At 48.1% G+C, this 16,275-nt stretch overlaps 1 protein-coding gene across 3 annotated transcripts in view; it reads right to left on the bottom strand.

Annotated features, from left to right (window-relative positions):
- Window positions 1-2,381: 2,381 nt before the first annotated feature.
- LOC132586332 (CYFIP-related Rac1 interactor A-like) overlaps window positions 2,382-16,275 on the bottom strand; it is a 29,500-nt gene continuing 15,606 nt past the window's right edge. The window contains exons 3-13 of one of the 3 annotated variants that reach the window (XM_060258363.1): window positions 14,967-15,047; window positions 12,916-12,995; window positions 11,284-11,405; window positions 10,275-10,380; window positions 7,238-7,374; window positions 6,811-6,888; window positions 6,541-6,657; window positions 5,947-6,026; window positions 5,037-5,163; window positions 3,660-3,730; window positions 2,382-2,663 (exon numbers count right to left, since the gene is read on the bottom strand). In XM_060258363.1, coding sequence (XP_060114346.1) covers window positions 2,600-2,663; window positions 3,660-3,730; window positions 5,037-5,163; window positions 5,947-6,026; window positions 6,541-6,657; window positions 6,811-6,888; window positions 7,238-7,374; window positions 10,275-10,380; window positions 11,284-11,405; window positions 12,916-12,988 — 975 coding nt within the window. In that variant the 5' untranslated portion in view covers window positions 12,989-12,995; window positions 14,967-15,047 and the 3' untranslated portion in view covers window positions 2,382-2,599. The remainder of the gene's footprint in view (window positions 2,664-3,659; window positions 3,731-5,036; window positions 5,164-5,946; window positions 6,027-6,540; window positions 6,658-6,810; window positions 6,889-7,237; window positions 7,375-10,274; window positions 10,381-11,283; window positions 11,406-12,915; window positions 12,996-14,966; window positions 15,048-16,275) is intronic. The other 2 variants (XM_060258364.1, XM_060258365.1) reach the window with 2 other exon arrangements.

Below are 16,275 nucleotides of genomic sequence, written 5' to 3'. Positions count from 1 at the left end.
AACATCTTAAAGATACAGCCTACCCCCCCCCCCCCCAAAAAAAAAGTAATGAGTGAACACACCATTTTATAGCCTCTTGCAGTGTCTTGGTCCCTGTGTTCTGGTCTCTAGATGTTTGCAGTTCCAGAACGGGAAATGGCTGGTCTGTGTTCAGATTTTCTTCTGCTTGTCTGCTGATGCCAGCAGACTGGAGGGCAGCAGCTTCCCATTCAGGTAAGCAAGCTCTACTTAGAAGCAGTTTGCAGTCTCCGAGAGCCACCTACCAGTAGAGAGAAGCAGCGCAGACAGAGGCTGTAGAGCTTGGTAGAACAGCCAGAGAGGGTTATCCCCTGAAAACTGGTACTGGGTAAAGATGCTGATATCAGTGGAACAAGCTGTCACTCTCCATTTACAGAAATAAAACCAAGCAGCAGTTTCTGCATTAACAAAAAACCTAATATTTCTGCAGCATGAACTGGAAACGTCTTTTTCTGAATATAGCAATATAGGATGCCGCTTAATGATACAGGCTTGATTTATACAAAGATTATGGTTTTGGTCGTAGGTAATGATTTTTGCCCATTTCTTTAGGCTAGTTCACAAAGAGCCCCGTGGTGCAGTGTGTTAAAGCTGCAGTACTGCAGTCCTAAACTCTGCTCATGACCTGAGTTCAATCCCCGTTGGGTTTTCAGGTAGCCGGCTCGAGGTTGACTCAGTCTTCCATCCTTCTGAGGTTGGTAAAATGAGTACCCAGCTTGCTGGGGGGAAGTGTAGATGACTGGGGAAGGTAATGGCAAACCACCCCGAAAAAAAAGGCTGCAGTGAAAACGTTGTGCAAGCAGCGTCACCCCAGAGTTGAAAACGACTGGTGCTTGCACAGGGGACCTTTCCTTTCCTTAGGCTAGTTCACATAGGGTGCAAACCATGTCTATGAATACACATGAAACTGTCTTATACCGAATCAAACCACTGGGTCCATCAAGGTCTATTCCATCTACTCAGACTGGCAGTGGAAGGTCTTTCACATCACTTCCTATCTCATCCTTTCTCCTGGAGATTCCGAGGATTGAACATGCGAACACAGCAAGAGCCAGTTTGGTGTAGTGGTTAAGTGCATGGACTCTTATCTGGGAGAACTGGGTTTGATTCCCCACTCCTCTGCTTGCAGCTGCTGGAATAGCCTTGGGTCAGCCATAGCTCCCTTTCAAGGAGTTGTCCTTGAAAGAACTCTCTCAGCCCCACCTACCTCACAAGGTGTCTGTTGTGTATGTGTGTGGTTGTGTGTGTGGGGGGTGGTGGTGGTAAAGGAGATTGTGACCGCTCTGAGATACAGAGTACAGGGTGGGATATAAATCCAGTATCTTCCTCTTCTGCCTACCAAGCAGATGCCCTGCCACTGAGACACAGCCATTTTATTCAATGACATTTCCTTCCAGGGTAAGGGTAATTCAGAGCACAGCCAGAATGGCTCCTCAAGCATGTAAATATGAAATAATAAAGAGAAAGGAATCCCTCTGAGCATATGCAGCGTGTCAACATAGTCAAACAACACAAGCAGGGAAGTCTCTTTCAACACTTCAGGTCGTGTTTTTCCCCCATCTCATTTTATTTGACACAAAAATGTACAAAATAACGGGTGAGTGAATTTTTTTTGTTTATATTTAAAAATCTAAAAGGTGTGACTGAGCCATTTTGAATGGAATCAGTGCTGAAGATTTTTAACGATGATGCCCTTCACCATCCCTCAATGCTCCTGGGCCTCCCCAGTCAACAGTCACTCTCCAGACATTATTTACATTTCAGGCAGGAAGAAATCTCTGTCACCTTCTCACACAGCTCCCCCCAGACCCCACCCCCTTTCCCAGACCCCTGAAGAGACCATCTCCCCTCCCCCACCAGTCCCAAACTGGCTGTTTCGGAGCTTCTGCAAGGGATTGATCTCTCTGGGCCAAATTCCATCCTTCTTCCTTCCTGAAGCTTGGTCAGACTCTGACGACATGTAGGGGCTGAGAAAAGGACAGATCACGACAATGCATATGGGATTGGACACAGGACAGCCTGGGAGTAGGGTTGCCAGCCTCCAGATGGCACCTGGAGAGCTCCTGCTATTACAATTGATCTTCAGATGACCCAGATCAGTTCCCCTGGAGAAAATGGCTGCTTTGGAGGGTGGACTCCAGGGCATTCTACCTTGCAGAGGTTCCTCCCCTCCCCAAAGAACACCCTTCCCAGGCTGCACCCCCAAAATCTCCAGATATTTCGCAATCCAGAGCTGGCAACGCTACCTGGAGGGCTGAGGGGACAGGAAAAAGTGGCCCTTTGGTCAGAGTTCAATGCCAAGTTACCTCAGGAGGTGGGAAAAGCTGGCAGGTGGAGTTGGCAAGATTCTCTGTCCTAATTTCATATATGTATATATATTTTTATTTATATATATTTAAAATCTCCCCCTCCCCCCTCTTGTTTTTGTTTTGGTTGTTGTTGTTTTTTACAAAATGAAGAATATGGTGGCCAATGGATATTTATAGCAACATGTCAACATTAAAACTTCAGTTGAAGGTTCCATGGAGTAATTCTCTTCTGGGCCGCTGGTGAATGGTTCCCCTTGACCCCCAGGAGGCGTTCATTGCAGCAAGGCCCGGATCTGCTTGGACGTGGTGTCGTCATTGAGGTGCCGAGTGGTGTACCTAAGAAGAAGCCAAGAGCTGTAGTGAGCAAATGTGCACCTTGTCTGCCTTGTGGGAGGCCTGCTTGGGTACTGGTCTGTAGGACTCTGTGAAGCTCATCACCACACATGCAGGGCTCTGGCGAAGAGTGGAGGGCTAGTGAGGGAGAGGTGCAGGAATGAGGAATGACTGAATTGCAAATTCCCTGGAACCAGGACTTTTTTTGTAGCAGGAACTGCTTTGCATATTAGGCCACACACCCCTGATGCAGCCAATCCTCCAAGAGCTTAGTGCAGGGTCTACTATAAGCTCAAGGAGGATGGCTACATCAGGGGTGTGTGACCTAATTTGCAAAGGAGTTCCTGCTACAAAAAAAAAGCCCTGCCTAGAACTAGTGGTTCGGAGGGACTGATGCCAGCCCTCTGCTTTTCTGGAAAGGTACTCCAACCTCACTTCCCCATCTGTTAAATGAGGAATAACAGCGCTCCACCTCATTAGGGTGGCTCTGAAGTCAATGTGTTGACAGCCAACACGGTGCAAGGATTAGAGCATTAGACTAGAATCTGGGAATCTCAAATTCAAAGCTCCACACTGCCAAGGAAGGTTGCTGGGTGACCTTGGGCTTAACCTACCTCTCAGGGTTGTTGTGAGGGTAACAAGGAGGAGAGGAGAAGCTGTAAACTGCTTTGGTTCCCTTTGGGGAGAAAGGTGGCTATACATGAAGTAAATAATAATTAATAGTATGGAGGAGTTCCTTTAACTAAGGCAGATTAATGGGCAGCTAGCACAGCTGGTGGCTCTTGGCAATGTCTGTCCCAATTGGCTTCTGAATTCCTGTGCCTAGTAACATTAAATCTTTGAGCTGTTCTCTCTCCACTCAGTTAGTTTCAGATTCTAGATAGATGGCGAGCTCAAGCCAAACTGGGCTATTTGGACAATCATCACACAGGAGTGAGTGAGCTTTCAAGTTCCCTTGAATTCTTTTGCCTTCCAAAGAAACCTCTTAGGTGACCATACCTCAGTGCGTTGAGGAGGCCCTCTGTGCTGTTGGAAGGCTGGTCTTTCAAGACCTTGATGCACCCTTTCATCTAGGAGCATTAAAACAAACGAGAAGCTTGGTTAGCCAATGGTCAAAGAAGGAGGGGCGGGTGAAATGCAACCCAATAGCCTCCCATGTTAGGAAGAGCTTTTATATGAGAGAGAGAGAAATCTTTTTTGTCCCCATTGGAGCTTTTCTAGAATATGTGAATATGCTTGAGGAAGCAGGCAACGCAGAAAGCCAACCTCTGAAACAGGAACAACTTTAGGCTCCCCCTATGCAGGTGTCTTGGATACGCTTCTAAGGGAAGTGGATAATTCACTGTCAGTTAGTGTAAGAGCGTCCATGTTCTTGGGAGTGCATCACATTGGTGGATGGTGGCACAGCAAGATGGATAGAAGCATATTTGGACAAGTGTTCTGATGGGTGGTGTGGCTTTGTGGATGGGAGACAACTGCAAGTTTGAACAGCAGGAAATAAGAGTGTCTTCCATTAAAGTCCTCCAGGATTGCTCTGCTGTTTCCAACCCAAGGAAGTCAGACTGGTCTCGGAGAATCAGAAGGATTTTGACCACAACAGACCAGAGGTTGAGTTCAGCAGATGCTGATGTGGGCAAAGAGGAGGCCTTCACTAAGAAAGAGGGACCAGAGAACTCCAGTCCCAAGTGATCCACTTTAGTTCCACTAAACAGTGGAAGGGACTCGTGACAGCAATTACAATGCAAATTCCAACATTTTTGCTGGTAGGACTGACTCTCTACAGAGCAAAGGATTTATAGTTTGGAAGGGTACAAAATACACTTACATCCTCATAAATAAGCAATGGAATTCCCATTTGTGGACCTGCTGAACAGGAAGGGGGGCATTTCAAAACCTGACTTTGTAACAGGGAGAAAAAACTCCGATGGGTTGTTTTTTTTTTTAAAAAAAAAAAAAGAGAGGAGAAGACCATGGGCAGGAGGAAAGACACTGAGGGAGATTCAGCTGCTTTCATGCACATTAGATAATGTACTTTCAATGCACTGCTAAAAACCAGGAAAAACCACTTGCAAACAACTGCTAAAGTGCATTACCCAATTTGTGTGAAAGCAGACAACTGAACTTAAACAATGAACACTCTAGAACCAGAAAGTTAACTGCAAAAGAACTTTAGATGAGGTACACCACCCCAAGTGCCTTGGAGAAAGAGTGGATAGAAATGTACTAAATAAATAAGTAAACTTTAGGAGTGGGATGCAGGACTATTAATACACCCATTAACAGATGCAAGGATGGCAGGACAGCTTCTTTCACCACCACCCCCTTCAGATGAGCCCAGGTTTTTACTGCTTGTATGAAAACTGAAATGCCACTCACATCAATTTTGGAGGTCTTGGCAAAAGCCCCCACAGGATGGACATGGTCATAGAGAATGATGACCCCCACCATCACTCGCATGCAGAACAAGAGGGTTTCCGTGTTGGTGAACCGGCTCCGATATTCCCTGTGGCAAAGAAGAGAGTTTCAGGGAAGAGCCTCCTCCAGCATCTTCTCATTCGCTGGCACTGCCAGATGAAGATCTGGATCCTGCCAAGCACTTCTCTGCAGAGCTAAGTTTGCACTAGGCTGCTTTGACCCTCTCCAGGTCCCAGACAACTCACAGGAAGCTGCACTGATGCCTCTGACAAATGAGTGGTACTCCTAGGAGAGTGAGACCCAAGAATGCAACACCCAAAGTCCCTGAAGATTTTCCTGTTTCCACAAAAGTCCCCTAAAGTCAGTGGGAGAACCTAGGCTCCAAACACCTGGAGATAAAAGGGAGGCAAGCTTTGCTGTGGGTTTTCGTGCCATGAGACCAGCTGCCTGGAGAGGCCCTTGTAACATGAGGACTTTTTTTATTTTTGCCATCAAGTCAGAGCTGACTTATGGTGACCCTTCATGGGGTTTCAAAGGCAAGAGATGTTCAGAGGAGGTTTGCCATTCCCTGCCTCTGTGTTGCAATCCTGGATTTCCTTGGTGGTCTCCCATCCAAGGACTAGCCTAGGTTGACCCTACTTAACTTTGGAGATCAAGTTAATGTGGGCCATCCAGGTTAAGGAGACATGAGGACCACCAGAGGCTTTTTGTTTAAGGACAGTCCTTGGTGACTGATCCTAACTCCTCCTGCGTATTTTGTATCTTTCTCTTCTGGCATTTGATGTATGTGGATTTTACTGTGAACCATCCCAGCTGGAAACAGGGCCAAAAAGCAGACTCTACATTAAGTAAATGAAAGTGAAGAACTCACGGAGTTTCCAGCATCACCCGGCAGACGCAAGCCATGGTGCTTAGGCAGTCAGTCGTGTCCTCTATGGGGAGAGTTTTGTTCTGAAATGAAGGAAAGAGACAAGATTGGTGTTTTGATCTCCTTATTTGTCACTCCTGGGAGACAACAAGAGTGAGAACTCATACCTGATGGGAGAAATGCCACTCAGATCTTTACACCAACAGATTATCTCTTTGGGGGCGGGGGAGTCTGCCCTTAACAATAATACCAGCTGTGTATATCAGGTTACAATCAACTTACAGTGACCTGTCTTGGGGTTTTTAAGGCAAGAGATAAACAGAGATGGTTTGCCATTGCCTTGTCTCACATAGCAACCTCTGTCTCCATTGGTGGTCTTCCATCTGACTACTAACCAGGGTCAAACCTGCTTTGCTTCCAAGATCTGTCAGGATCAGGCTAGCTTAGGTCAGGGATGTCTACTACCAGCTACAAATTTGTCAGTTCAGCCAGCGATGGCACTCTAGGTTTTGTAGTTCCTGAAAGCAAGAGGCCTCCTCAGTTCTTCATCATGGAGAAGAACCTCTGCTCTATCTGTTCTGCAGAGATGTCACTCACCTCTGAAACAAACTTTGTTGTGGCATTGCTCAGAGTTTTCAGCATTGGTGTGGCTTCTGCATAGAACAGGGACATCCGATTGGCCATTTCATTGTTCACTTCGCTCTCTGCATCTAACTGTGGGGCAGGAAAGGAGAAAGGGTGCTGACAGGTGGGGTGGGGGGACATTTCTGCTCACCGTTGCTGACAGCGATGGCTTCATTCTCTGATTCTCAGTATGTGAGGATTTCCCCATCTGCATTGCTCTGGGAAGGGCAGAAATGTGCTCACCTGCAAATTGTTGATTCGGTTTCGACTGATGGTTCTCCTGTAGTAGCTAAAATCATTCTGGATGGCAGGGTTGGTCATCTGGCAGGCAGAGGGAGAGAGCAGAGCGGGTTTTTAGTGGCCTCGCAATGCAAAACAGATTGCTTCTCTCCTGACATGAGAGAAAACTGAGCATGCTTTTCATAAACCAGGTCCTCACCTGTTCCAAACATTCAGAACGTGTTTTGTGCGTGTGCACAGATGTGTACACAAGCTGTCCAATGCACACAACATTGTTTGCATAAAGCACAATTCAGAAGCTGTTATGGCAGGGCTGTGGCACTGTATCCTGAGATGACATTCCCCACTAGGGTGACTAGAAGGCAAAGGACCCCGTCTGCGAACACAATCCTGCCAGCTGGGCGCTCTCCTGACCCCCTTCCGGCAGTACCTTGAGCTCATCAAAACTGAGAGTGAAGTGTAAGATTTCTGCAAACTGCTTGGCCAGGGCCTGTTCTCTCTCCAGGTGCTGAGTCGGTGCATATGGCGGACTCGTGAGGGCTTCCAGCAGGCTCCGCAATGCATTCTCTAGAAGAGACAAAAGGTAGAAAAGGGCACGTCACATACAGAGCAGAGGGAACCCATGACCCAGATTCCATTTTGTTAGGTGGGTTGCTGACCAGGGAACGAGGCAGGGGGAGGCTGCTCAGCACAGTTGGTTTCTGAAGTCAAGGCCTCAGAGCAAGGCTCCGGAGCCACAAGTGGCTCTTTCACATGTATTGTGTGGCTCTTGAAGCCCCCACCACCCCAATGGCTGGCTTGGAAAAAGGCATTTGTCTTTTTAAATCACTTCTCCAAACCAAGCTAACCAGTGGCTTTGAAAATGCATTTAAAGTTACAGTTGCTTTCTTTTCACCCCTCCCTTCCTTCCTGTCTTGCGGCTCTCAAACATCTGACATTTATTTTATGTGGCTTTTACTTTAAGCAAGTTTGGCCACCCCTGCTGCAGAGCAAGCCCTATGAGTAAACATAGAGCTCTTCTTAATTTACTTGTGCAACACATCTATGCATACTGTGGGTGAAGGCACTGCTCTATTTAGTACGATTATACCATCTCTCATAGGGTTGCCATCCTACACATGGTGGCTGGAGATCTCCTGGGATTACCATTCATCTCAAGACTACAACGATCAGTTCCTCTGGAGAAAATGGCTGCTTTGGAAGGTGGACTCTATGGCATTATGCCTCATGTAAGTCCCTCCCCTCCCCTCCCCAAACCTGCCTCAGGCTCCACCCCCAAGATCTCCAGGTATTTTCTAACCCAGAGCTGCCAACCCTACTCATTCCCTTTGGTGTGGCTATAAACATCAGGAGTCACCTGTACTAATCCCACTGAGTATTTCTGTGCCGCAGTATCTATTTTGGAATGCCCCCATATCTTATGTGGCTAAGTTTGGCGTAGCGGTTAAGTGTGTGAGACCCAGTAGTTAAGTGCTTGAGAGCCAATTTGGTGTAGTGGTTAAGTGCACTGAGTCCTATCTGGGAGAACCGGGTTTGATTCCCCACCATTCCTCATGCAACTGCTGGGGTGACCTTGGGTCACTCAAGAGCAGTTCACTCAATAACAGTTCTCTGAGAGCTCTCTCGGCCCCACTTACCTCGCAGGGTGTCTATCGTGGGGAGGGGAAGGGGAAGGAAATTGTAAGCCGCTCTAAGACTCCTTTTGGTAGTGAAGGCAGGATATTCATCCAGCATCTTCTTCTTCTTCTAACTACAGATTCTTTCATATAGTGTGTACATGGTATTAAATTGAGACAACCGAAGAAAGCCTGTGAGGCCGAATTGTGTTTGGTTATTATTTTATTGCTTTATTGGTTCCAAACAGTGCTCTTAAGAGTATTCTATATTGTATTTAATGCGTACTGCACAGTGTGTGATCTGTATGTTTTTAATTAATTATTTAAGTGCACTATAATAAAGATGTGTTTTGTTTACTCTTTTTAAAATACATGCTCATAACCAATGCTCCCGCTAAACTGTGGAGTCTTGTGAGAAAAAATTCTACTTTATGAGCTACTGGCATTAAAGTTGCGAGCGAGCAATTTGCCTACTGTATAAATTAGTTTGCTCTGGGGCCATCCTTCCTGAGCAAAGACAAAATGTGTGAGCCAGAGGCTAAAAAACTGAGCTAGCTCACACTAACTCAGTTTAGAGGCAAAACTGCTCATAACCTAAACCTTAAAAAAAAAAGGTAAAGGTCCCCTGTGCAAGCACCAGTCCTTTCCGACTCTGGGGTGACATCACATCACAACGTTTTCACGGCAAACTTTTTATGGGGTGGCTTGCCATTGCCTTCCCCAGACATCTACACTTTGCCCCCAGCAAGCTGGGGACTCATTTTTCCAACCTCAGAAGGATGGAAGGCTGAGTCAACCTTGAGTCGGCTATCTGAAACCAGCTTCCGCTGGGATTGAACTCAGGTCGTGAACAGAGCTTGGACTGCAGTACTGCAGCTTTACCACTCTGCACCACGGGGCTCCAATTCCATTTTTTAGTTGGGTTTTCCCCTCTACTTTTGTGTTGACCATTTTCCAGTGTACAATAATCATATCTGTAGATATGAATCAGACCATTGGACCTCGCAGCATCTCTCCAAGGTCTCAGGCTCAGGTGTTTCAAATCACCTCTTACTGGATTCTTTTAACTGGAGATACCAGGGATTGAACCTGGGTCCTTCTGCGTGCCAAGTAAATGCCCTGCCAATGAGCCACAGCCTGTTTGTAAATGAGCCCAATATCCAGTCCTAGCTTTCACAGCCTTGACCTTCCGCGTCAGGCACTGCTCTGCTGCTCACTGGATGCCACCAGGTTGCCAGCTGGCTAGAGATCAGAGGCCACTGGAGCCACAACCAAGAACAGCCTGGTCCTGTGAATCAGATGATCTCTAAGAGCCAATCCTGCACCACTGCCAGCTTTAAAATTCCCACACCCACTGCTTCCAGGTAGCCTGGACAGGTTTCTCTTTGCCAGGGCCGGCCCTGCCACTAGGCAATCGCCTAGGATGCCAGCCTTCTGGGGGCGCTGATTTGGGTGACCTCATGTGACTTGGTGATGTTATCAGTGTGTGTGTGGGGGGGGGGTGCCAGAAGTTAGCCTTCCCAAGCGTACCTGACAGTCTAGGACTGGCCCTGCTCTCTGCATGGCCTACCCCCCCTTCCATCTTGCTCTTATTACCAGCCAGCTCTCATGCCTACCCGACATCACCCTGTGGGTGTGGTAAATGCAATTTCTTGCCACATGAGGGCACATGCACATTTCCCCCACTCAGTCAAGATGGAAACATAGTTTTCAAGTCACTGGGGAAATAGTTCCCAGGTGAACTTGAACTGGGTAGTAGGACACCACCTGTGGAGTGCAGAAGGAGAGGAGGAAGTGCAGCTTTGGTTCTCTTCCTCCTCCTCTAAATCCTGATGCTAAGCATATGCTTACCAAGTCTAAGAGAGAACTCATAAAACCGCTTCAGCTTTGCCACGAGAGGACAAACGGCATTCCATGCTTTCTCTTGCAGCTCCAAGTCACTGGGGTTTTGGATTGCCTGCAACAACAAAAACACTTTCACCTATACTACAATAACTCTCCAGGCACAAGGGGTTCTTCCCTCTGCAGAAGGTCAGCGTCTCTCCTGTGCTTTATCCCAGGTCTGGCCTTAACTCTGCCTGCCGGTTCCAAAGGCTGATGTTGCGCCCTGCTTCTTTCCTTCTGTGTCCTGAGCACAAAGGGTCTCAACAAGCTTCATAGCCTCAGCCCATGAAGTTCCTTGTCATGCCCCAGTGTCCCCAGAAGCTCTCCAGCCTATGCTGGTCCTGTCAGACAATCTGGACCAATCTAATGAACATGTGCACTGTGAGTGGGTGGTTGGGGCTCTCTTTCTGCAGGGGCCACAGCAACCTTCTCTCTATCATTCCAAATTTAGTGTTTGTGCTGCCAAAGAGAACACCTTTTTGTTTTTTGCAGGGGCCATCAAGAGTGTCAGATCCCCAGGGAAGACTAGAAGAAAGCAAGCGATGAATCCAGCAAAGCCCAGAGCAATGGACAAAGGCACTTCGTTGGTTGGCCTTGTGGGAATCAAGCTCATTTTGAGTGGCAGGCTCTGCTCCATTTGTACCTCCAGGGCAAGTTCCAGATTTTCAAGGCTCTTGGGCAGAGAGTTCCCAGGGCCCCTGTTTCCTTCTCCACTCACCACCAAGCACTCGTAACCCACCCACATGCTTCCCTTCTGCTTGTGCATCCTTCTTTTGTCTATTTACAAGCCTTGCCATTGCCCATGCTCACAGCTGCCTGCAGCCCTTTTCCCTGTGACATTCAGCATTGTGTACAGCAGAGAGCATGGGCGCTAGCAAGCGAGTGGGCAGAGGATGGCAGCTGCAGTGAACCCTGCTAAAAACTCAGGCCCCAGCATCTACCCCATCTCAGGGTATGCCCCACCCTGTGTACATACCTCTCTAATTTCTTGTCCGGCTCCCGTGTAAGACTGCAATTCCGCCAGGATGGTCTGGGCCTCTTCCAGGACAGCGTTCACCTGGTTCCACACAGCCGTCTCAGCTTCTGTGGGTTGTGCATCTACATCCAAACCCACCCAGAAAGAAAGCATTCAGAAGATGCCTTGCCCAGCAGGGGTGTCAGCCTGGTCCCTATGCAGGGTGGACATGGGAAGTCTATAGGGCTTGGTGGAGCAGGGATGAAGGAGGGAGGGAAGGTGCCAAAAACATCCTTCTGTGGACAGACACTCCAGGTTGGCCCAACTGCACAAGCAAACCTAACATTCTTAGGGGCATTTGTCAATGGAGCAGTCACATGTGAGCTCAGGGCTCTGCCCCGTCCTGGTCCCTCTGCAGCATAGCCAGGCCTCCTGGGACATGCTGCTTGGGGGTGTGAAAAGCTCTTGGGTCACCCCAGAAGGGCCTGGGCAAGCCACTAAGGAACTGGGGGGTTGCAAGAGAGAGGATTTGCAGAGCATCTCTCTAGCAAGCCTGCAGGTTGGCTTTGGGGACTCTTGGTTGCACAGGAGGAAAAGTTAGAAAATAAAGATGCAGGACAAAGAAAATCAGAAGCATGGAAACCAAACAGAGACCAAGTCAATAGGCAACATTGGCAAGGAGTGGCCCACCTCTATCTAGACAAGGCTTCAGTCTCTCTCGAGGGTCCCTTCTCTCCTACTTCTCCCCCTCTGCCTAGATCCTGTTTAGCACAGTCCTGGTCTCTTGTGATTAAGGATGCACAAATCCTTCCACTGGCAGGCAGCTGAGTGACAGTGGCAGATTCAGGGGAGTATTCCATGTTCCAGGCACACAGAGGCTTTGCCCTCAGGTTGGCTTCTGTTCATCACAGGGTGCCATAGGAATCCTCCCTGTGCTGCCAGCATGCCCAGGAGCATGCCTTTGGGAGGCTGTCAGAGTCTCATTTAGGAGAGAGTTGCCTTTCCTCCAACACATCTGGGAAAAGGAGCTCAGATCAGGGTCACCATCCAGGCTGGGGTGCAGTATCTGGACTGCTGGTCAAAGAAACTGGGAGACCTGGGAACAGAGCTGCCGCCTGGTTTCTTAAGCCCTCCTCCCAGGCCAGGTCTCTGTGGCACTAAGAGTGACACCAGCCCTCCCCTGTCCAACCTTCCTTGTCCCTAGGGTTGCCATTTCCAGGTCGAGAAATTTCTGGAGATTGCGGGGTGGGGAAGGAGAGAGACCTGAGTAGGGTATTATGCCATAAAGTCCACCCTCCAAAGCAGCCATTTTCTCCTGGGGAACTGATCTCTACAGTCTGGAGGCCAGTTGTAATTCAAGGAGAACTCCAGGCTCCATCTGGAGGTTGGCAACCCTATCCTGCTTCCTCTCTTTGCCAGATGGTGTCTCCAGGCAACAGTGCCCCCTGCAGCGGCCTTGCTATTCTCTCCCCCACATTGGACCTTCTCATGTTTCTCTGGCTCACCAGCCCTGTTTCCTGCACCTCTTGCCACCCGCCCCCAGCAAGGATACATGAGATGGCATAAATCAACATTTAAGAATGAATAAATCAATGAAACAAATCATGACTCAAAATAAATGGCAAAAAAAAGAAAAGAAAAATCCCTTCTCACGTTCAAAGTCAAGGAAAAAACTAGGGCCTTGGTCAAGCTCGTAATAAGTCAACACTTTAAGAAGGTTCCCCATGTGACACCTGCAAGAGAAGAGACAAGAGGGAGAAAAGCATGTTGGGTAGTGGGGGCAGGGAGGGGAGGGATCTGTGGGACGATGTGGTTGTGGAAAGCGCCCACCACCACCACCACCACGACAACAGGAAGAGTCCTCCAGCAACCAATCTTGGCCTCTAAGCAAGGGTGCTCTTCCATGCCCACACCGAGGGCCATCTTGGAGACAAGAGCACAGATGCTGTATAACCTCCCCATTAACAGTGACATGAAGACCAGAGGCCGGGGCTCCATATTTTGACTAAAGCCTGGTCCCTTCTGCCTCTTCCTGGCCGAGTGGAGATGAGTGTTGACTGATGGGGAAGGAGATTAATGATAAGGAACAGATAAGGAAGAGAGTCGCTGTTCTCCGACAAGGCTTCAGTTATGCATTTTGTTCAATGTGGGCGGCCAGAGGCTGATGAGGTTAAAATTGCCCCATCCAGGATCCATTTAAAGAGGATGGAGACTGTCTAAAAACATTTACACACACACATTTTTAAAGACACCTGTCATAGTTACAGTCATGGACCCAGCCGGGGTTGTCCCACCACACAGGGACACAGGAGCCCTCACTTGTCCACTGCCACCTTTAAACTGGGCCCCACTTCTTTGAGAAGGGAGTGACAGAAGAAGCTCTTCCCAATGGAAAGACACCAGAATAGCTTCAAGTTGGTAGCTGTGCTGGTCTGTGGGAGAAGAGCAACATTCAAATCTAGTAGCACCTTAAAAGATCAACAAGATGTCCAGAGTATAAGCTGCTGAAAGTTAAAACTCCCTTTGTCAGGTATCCTGTTGATCTTTAAGGTGCTACTGGACTCAAACCTTATCTTGCACTCTTACCAGAACAGCTGACTTAAAATGGGTCACTGCCAACCCGAGAGAGGTCCCCTTTTTTCTCTTAGTTAGAGACACACTGGACAGAGTGTTGTGATCGGGCCTGACATTCCCACCTTCAGATTCTTCCTCAGCCATGCAGCTCACTGGATTATTTGGGACAAATTGTTCCCTGGCACCCTGATCTCCTCCATCACACTCTCTGAAGGAGAGCTCCAAGCACTTTGTATATTTATTTATTATTTATTCTATTTTTTTATGTCTTGGCTTTCTCCCCAATGGGGACGCAACGAAGCAGCTTTCATTATTCTCCCCTCCGCCATTTTATCTTCACAACAACCACCCTATAGGTCAGTTAGGCTGAGAAGATGAGACTGGCCCAAGGTCATTCAGCAAATTCCCATAGGAGAACCACACACTCTCAGGCTAATCTACCTCACAGGGTTGTTGTGAAAATAAAGCGGAGGAGAGCTGTGCTTTGGGTTCCCATTAGTGAGTAAGGTGGAATATAAATGATGACGTAAATAAATTTGGGAGAGAATGGAGATGGAGGGATGCTTGACTTAAAGGGGACAAAGGCGCGGCAGTTTCTAACATTTGAGGGAACTTTCCTGTTGGAGGCCTTCCTCTTCTTGGCACAGCTGCAAAGGGTTGTGGGCTTTTTTTGTAGCAGGAACTCCTTTGCATATTATGTCACACACCCGTGATGTAGCCAATCCTCCTGGAGTTTACAGTAGGCCCTGTATTGTGTGGCCAAATATCCAAAGGAGTTCCTGTTACAAAAAAAAGGCCTGAATTGCATTGTACTAGCCAGACTTCAGGCTTATTCCCTGTCTCCAAAATCTCTGGGGAAACTAGGGATCTCTTAGCTTTCTTCCTAAACTACCATCAGGATTCTTTGGGGGAGCCACAAAAGCTGGACTGGTATACCTTTGTACTTAGGCACACTTTGTTACTGTACCTAGCTGCCACTGTCTGGCTCTTCCTAGCAAAGTAGGGCATTGACCTAATATACATCTATCTCAAAGGATGCTTCCCTCTCCCAGTCCCTGCATTTGTGGAGAAGAGCGACTCCAGCTGCTACCAGCCACAGAAATTTTCCCCTCCCCATGCTTGGGACTTACTTTCAAAATCCAGGAAGAAATGAGGGCAGTTTTCTAAATCTTTGCCCAATACCTTTATCAGATTGCCCATGACCAGCTGACCTGAGCGAGAGAAACAGAACAGAATGGCAAAGAACAGCCAAGGAGCTGAGAAAAGAGCAGCAGCAGCAAACACCCCCCCTCCATTTCCCACCGCCATGGCTCTCCAGAGAGGGTGGTCAAACCCAGATTGGGAAATTCCTGGAGATTTGGAGGTGGAGCCCAGAGAGTGGAGGGACTTCAGTGGGGTATAATGCCATAGAGTCCATCCTTATTTCTCCAGGGGAACTGATCTCTGGAGATAATTTTGGGAGATCTTCTGGCCTCACCTGCAGATGTCCCAGAATTCCAGCTGATCTTCAGATGACAGGTTTCAGTTCTCCTAGAGGAAACAGCTGCATTGGAGGGTGAATCTTATGGCTTATACCCTACTGAACTCCCTCCCTATAGATTGCCAGTTCCAGGTTTAGGAATACCTGGAGAACTTCTTTTTTTTGGGGGGGGAGCCTGTGGAGGGTGGAATTTGGGGAGGGGAGGATCCTCATCAGGGTACGATGCCCTAGAGTCCACATTCCAAAGCAGCCATTTTTCTTCAGGGTGTCAAGGTCACTCCATCTTGTTCCTCTTGTCATGTGTATTCAGTTGTACAGTGCTATGTTGCGCTTGCTATGCCTTTGATATAACTAACTTGTTGCTTATCTGGAGGGAGGATGGCATGTCTGGGAATTGGCTAGTTGTTAGGTAACCAAGGTCAAAGAGCTGGAGGAGATGCAAACCATGAACTGATAATGGGCACCTGCAGTGATGAGAGCTTAGCAAAACCCCCGCGCAAAACCCCTGCTTTTTCTTGGCGCGCTTTGGCTTGAATTATAACGGCCAGGGCAAAGGATTATAAATTGGGGAAACTGACAGAGAGGTCAGTTCTGACAATGCATGTGTATGCCCATGAAGCTGGAATAAAGATCTTGGACTTCAACTGTCTTTTCCTTGACTCTGGGTCTGACACAGGGGAAGTGATCTCTGTAGCCTGGAGGTGAATTGTAATCCCAGGAGATGGCCAGGCTCCACCAGGAGGTTGGGAACCCCACCTCCTCAGGATGCTCTCACCAGAAAAAAAAATCTCCAGGAATTTTCCAACCTGGAGCTGGCAACTCATCTGGAGCTGTTGGGATACCTGTGTGTATGTACTTGGCCTGTTGGAGCCATTAGGAGAATAAAGGAGCCCTGGCTTGTGGGGCTGGGTACTTCTGGCCTGTAGTGGAGTAACACCTGCTCAAATGGTTAGTCTATG

This window comes from Heteronotia binoei, chromosome 17 (genome assembly GCF_032191835.1).
Source record: "Heteronotia binoei isolate CCM8104 ecotype False Entrance Well chromosome 17, APGP_CSIRO_Hbin_v1, whole genome shotgun sequence".
Taxonomy (NCBI): Eukaryota; Metazoa; Chordata; class Lepidosauria; order Squamata; family Gekkonidae; genus Heteronotia; species Heteronotia binoei.
This window is presented reverse-complemented; position numbering and strand designations above follow the sequence as displayed.